The following is a 5,177-nucleotide window of genomic DNA, read 5'->3' on the forward strand; positions in this document are numbered from 1 at the left end:
CTCCAAGGGGAAAAGAGGGAATGAGTGGAGAAAGGCTTCTCGCTATCCCCTCCACTCCTTACTGGGTGCCCTAGCAGGGCCTGCTCTGCCACATAGGTCTCTGGGCCTCTGCTGACCCAGATGTAAAATGGGGGATAATGATAGTAAAATCAAAGGGGACAAACTGTGTACAACTCAAAAGAGGCCCCACTGAGGGCTCCATAAATGAGAGGTACAATTTTATTATCATTACAGAAAAATCAGTGAAAAAAAATGACTACCAAACTGTGGGTTTTTTTTTTTTTTTTTAGAAATAATTATTTTATAAAGTCTTATCAGATATGTATTTTCTTTCCCTCTTTCATGTGCAGGCACCTTCCTGGGCAGGAAGCAGACCCAGCAGAGGTGGAGTGGCAGCCCTCAAACTACCATGCCCCTCCCTGACATGGCACCCACACTCATGAGGGCCTGTGCCCCAGCGAGACCAGCTCTGTGCAGACAGGGCTCTGCCCTGCAAGGGGGTGAGTAGCAGGCTCTGCAAGGCGCTAACACTTTGGCTCCCTTTTCTTGTTTATTCACCCATCCTCCCAAAACAGGGCTGGAGGCAGAAGAGGGTGGACACCTTCACAGGTGGGTGGGTCAGTGCCAGGACATCCAGGACTGCCTTGGGTCCAGCAACATATCTCAGGAAGAGGCTCTCGGCCGGGAGGAACCAGAGAAGCTGAGGCAGGGCTGGGGTCTCTGGAGCACTCAGGGCTCAGGCAGAGAGGTGGGGTTAGCTCTCCAACCCAAGGAGAATAAATAAATAAATACTATATAACTGTGCCGTCCCCCAGCCTGGCCTGCTCCCGCACCAGGGGACTGTCAGTGTCAACCTCAGTTCCTCTGGCTGCCATCCCCCCTGAGACAGAGGCTGGCTGAAAGGAGGGGGCCTGCCCCACCCTGTGGACTGAGAAACCAGGGCCGGCCAAGTCTACGCAGTTCAGGAGGCCACAGCAGGTGAGTTGGGGCCTGGGCCCAGCCCACAGGGTGAGACGAGGTCCTGCCAGTCCCCTCTTCTGTCACATGGCCCACCACAATGGAGCCACATGGGAGCTGGGGGAGCTGACCTCCAAGTCGTGTGACACTTCTCCCTACCCCTCACCCCCAGCCTTGTTCCTGCAGACCCTTCCTGGTCCAGCTGCCAGATGCATGTGGCACCAGGATGACTGGAGGAGGGATAGTGGGAGCCCAAGTCCAGCTGGAGCCGGTGTCCCCTCCAGGGTCTGGCTGGGTGAGGCTAGGCGGTTGCTCGGCTGGGTCAGAGCTGGAAGGGGTACTGTCGGAGGTAGTCAGCCATGCGCCGGGGTAGTGGTAGGCAGTCCACATCGGCCACCAGACGGTTGATGACGAGGCGGCACAGGTGCTGCAGGCTTCGGGTGCTGCTTTTGCGCACAAAGGGCTGCACCAGTTTTAGGTGTACAGCAGTAGCAGGCAGTGTTGGGTCACCAGGTGCATCTTCCTTAGGGGTAGGCAGGGCTTGGGTGGTTGCAAGGTCAGGACTGTCACTTCGGGTATCTGCAGCACAGGAGGCCACATAGTGCTGCACAAGGCTGACCACATCTGGGAAGGCCAGGATGCGCGGCCTGGACAGGCAGTTGGAGTCCAGGCGGAAGCTGGAGTCGGCGTACTCAATGCGCACGTTGGTGGGGCCACGGGTGGTTTTGACCGACAATGTGAACAGGTAGCTGGGGTGGGTGCTGTCACGTACTAGGAATGTGCCCTCTGGCATCTTCTGCAGGTGTTGCCGGGCCTCACTGGCCGTAATGGAACCCCAGTACCAGCCTAGGCAAGTGGAGAGGGGGCTAAGAGACTGGTCACAGTGGAAATTAGTTGGGTGCACCAACCCAGGGCAAGGCAGGGCTCAGCCTCTCTCTTCACACCTCCCTGGGGAGTGCTGTACCCCTTCTCTCCCATCAGACTCTTCTGGCCAGAGCCATGCCTCTCAAATTAGACACAACAGGCAGAGCTAAACTTTCCCCATCAGACTTCAGGACAAGTCCTGCCTCCCTCCTCAGACTCACCAGATTCCCGAAGGTACGAGAAGGTCTTGGCTATGCACAGCAGATCTTCTTCGGGGTCCAGCACCTTGGGCTCACCCTCTGGCTGGGCTGGGGACTCCTCTGCTGCTTCCTCCAGGAAGGCGCCAGCAGGTAAAGGCTGCATAGCTGGTTCGGGCAGCTCCAGGGACTGGGCCCACAGGGGCCGCTGCCCGATCTGCTCCACAGCCAGCAAAGGACAAGGTCTAGAAAGAGGTGGATGGGCAGTGAGTGGAGGCCCTGTGCTCTCCCCATTTCCAGAGATCCCCTCTGCCCCAGACTGGCTATGTGACCTCTGGCCAGTCTATCTCACTATGAGTCCTAGTTTCCCCTCTGTCCACCCATGGGCTCAATGAGACCAGTACCCCGCCTCCCACTTGTCATCACAAAAGGCCCCTTGATTACTTCCCCCACATATGAACCCTCTTCTGAAAGAGACTTCTCCACCCTCCTGCATTTATTAAACAGTAATTACAGTCATCCCTCAGTATCCGCGGGGGGTTGGTTCTGGGAGCTCCCATGGATACGAAAATCTGCAGATGCTGAAGTCCCTTATATGAATGGCGTAGTACAGTGAATACTTTGGGCCCTCCATATCCATGGGTTTCGCATCTGCAGATACGAAGGGTCAACTGTAATCTCTCTTTCTATTTTGCACCAACCAAGTACACTTTATTCTCTATAGGCATCTCTAGCTCACAGTGGCCAGTTGATAGGATCCAATACAAAGAGGCTTCACAGTTGTGCCCTCCTGGCAGTGGTGGGCCAATTAAATGGCACTTGTCCTGGTTGAGCCAAGGGATTGGTCACATGCTACCACCCCATAGATAGGAGTATCTGTCAGAGGGACCTAGGTCCACACTGGCCAGGGCTTAGGGGCTGGAATAATATCCCCAAACAGGTCAGATACCCATCCTGTTCTCTCCTCCTCCTGGCTGAGGGTATAGGATAGACAGTGGCCTCTAAAGGCACTGACAAGTCCCACCTCCCATAAATATGAGCTCCCACCAAAGGGCAGGGTACTCATCCCACATTCCAGATTCTACCCTGACGAGCCTGCCCTACGAGGCACTATGATCTTATGCAAACACTGTTCTTCACTAGACGTCAGTTTCCCCTCCTCCTCAATGAGGGGTCCTACCAGCCCAGACACTGAGGGGTGCGGTCACACCATATTTTCAGATGGCTAGAGTTGGGTTGCTGAACTGGCCCCAATCTGAGCAGTAGCTTCCCTTTAGGGGAAGCCCACCCGGCATGGTGATCCTGGGGCTTCCTGGGAGTGAGGGGCATGGCCCTGGTTCCCAAGGAAGAGACTGCTGGTCCTCTCCCACTCATCACAAAATAAATCCTCGGGTCTTGGGTCTGGTTCTCTGCTGGGCCTCAAGACACCAAATAATGAAACCCTGGGCCCTACCCTAAAGGAGAACTCATGACCCAAAGTCATAAAAGCAAAGAATGTTAGGGGGAAGTCAGGGTCTGCCTGTTCCTGAGCTGAATCTGCCAGGCTAAAGGAAGGAGTAGCGGGGAAGGCACCGCAGGCAGAGATGATGGCATGGGTAAACACTGACAGGTACTGCTTACGAGGCAGGAAGAGGTGGGCAGGAACCGGCAGCAGGAGTCAGGCAGAGGAACCAGATCTGACAGTGTAAGTTATACAGTGTAGGCTATAGGTGACTCTTAGAAGATTTTAACAAATCAGGGGCCCGTGACCACTCAAGAGAAGGGGCCATAAGACCCTAGCATACCACAGCCTGCTAATACTTTTCCACCCCTACCCTGGCTGTACTACAGGAGCTCTGGAATCCCTGTTGGGGAGCTAGAGGCTGAGTTTCAAGGAACTGGCTGATGGCCTGCCTGCTGGGACCCAGAGCTCAGCTCAGGCCCAGGAGCCTTCTAGGAGTATGGGAGGTGTCGTTGTCGTGGCGGTGGCTGTTATGTTCCAGGTGTGGGTGGCCAGTATGTGTGTGTGCCTGCTGTGGAGCCCAGCCTGTGAGTTCTGCCTGGGCACATAAGCCAATGAGGCAAACTCAGCCCTGAGCGGGGATCCCTCAGCAAAGTTGACAACCCATACCTACAATTGGGAATCCCTGCGCCCTACCTCAGGAGGGCACCAGCTGGTCTGTGGCTGTGTGTGTGTGTAGGTCTTAAAAATCTTGCTTTCCCTGCTGTGGAGCACCCATTCACATCTTCTTTCATTCTCCTTGGAACTTTCTGAGCTCCTGTCAGATCAGTTTGGAGAGCATCAGACCCTTGGTTGAAGGGGATCCTGAGGCTCTGGCCAGAAGGAATGTGCCAAGAATGCTCAGCTGAGGCCAAGACTCTGTCTTATCAGTCCCCACCCCACCCCCACATTTTGGGAAACTTGGAGAAGGGAGGTAGGAGCCAAGGTCCTTCTCAAATTGGGATCCCATTTTGGGCTGAGAGGAGGGCTGAGGTCATTGTGGGGGGTACCTCAGGCAGGACTGGGCCAAACCTAGGCTCTCCCAACAGCTGCTTGTTCAGCAGCTGCCAACCAGGGGAGAGGCAAGGATCTCAGGCTGGCTTCCCAAGAACAGCCTAATTGCTAGCCGAGGCAGGAGAGTGGATGACAGGACAGAGAAAGGCAGGGGCTGGCCCAAGGTCACAGTAGGCTGTTGGGCCGGCAGGCTAGGATAGAGCGCTCCGGGGCCAGACCGGCTGGGCAGGTGAGCCACGCCTTGGAGGACGCGCTGCCTGAGGCGTCTACCTTCTCCCGCGCATAGCCCACCCTGTTTCTCCTGTAGCCAGCCAACCTCCAGTTTCCCTACCCACAGTGTCAGTAGAGGTGGTGACGATGTTGTCACTCTTCCCTGTTGTCTCCCTCGAGGTCTTTCCGCGCTCGATCATTTCCGACCGGTCAAGCCCTCTTAATGCTCGGCAGCTAGCACGAGGCCAGTACTCTGCCGCGTGCCGGCGCAGAGCTGGTCGGGGGCGGAGAGCCGCGCTTACCCCTGAACGCAGAGGACCATGTCACGGCAGCGGCAGCGGCTGCTCCGGAGCTGGGGCTCGGCCTAACGGCGGCTGCTGGAGGGAGCCAGTGGGCGCGGGTCGCGCTCGCAAAGCAGGCTCCTGGGGAGCGCGAGCGGCGGGCCGGGACTGAGA

General features: G+C 56.4%; 1 protein-coding gene across 1 annotated transcript; it reads right to left on the reverse strand.

Moving 5' to 3' along the window:
• Window positions 1-204: 204 nt before the first annotated feature.
• CISH (cytokine inducible SH2 containing protein) lies at window positions 205-5,173 on the reverse strand. The gene is made up of 3 exons (XM_007451819.1): window positions 5,025-5,173; window positions 2,043-2,263; window positions 205-1,803 (listed from the first exon to the last, which is right to left on the reverse strand). The coding sequence occupies exons 1-3, from the start codon at window positions 5,042-5,044 to the stop codon at window positions 1,280-1,282; spliced, it is 765 nt and encodes a 254-aa protein (XP_007451881.1). The 5' UTR covers window positions 5,045-5,173; the 3' UTR covers window positions 205-1,279.
• Window positions 5,174-5,177: the final 4 nt, after the last annotated feature.

This window comes from Lipotes vexillifer, unplaced genomic scaffold, assembly GCF_000442215.2.
Source record: "Lipotes vexillifer unplaced genomic scaffold, Lipotes_vexillifer_v1.1 scaffold500, whole genome shotgun sequence".
NCBI classification, from domain to species: Eukaryota; Metazoa; Chordata; class Mammalia; order Artiodactyla; family Lipotidae; genus Lipotes; species Lipotes vexillifer.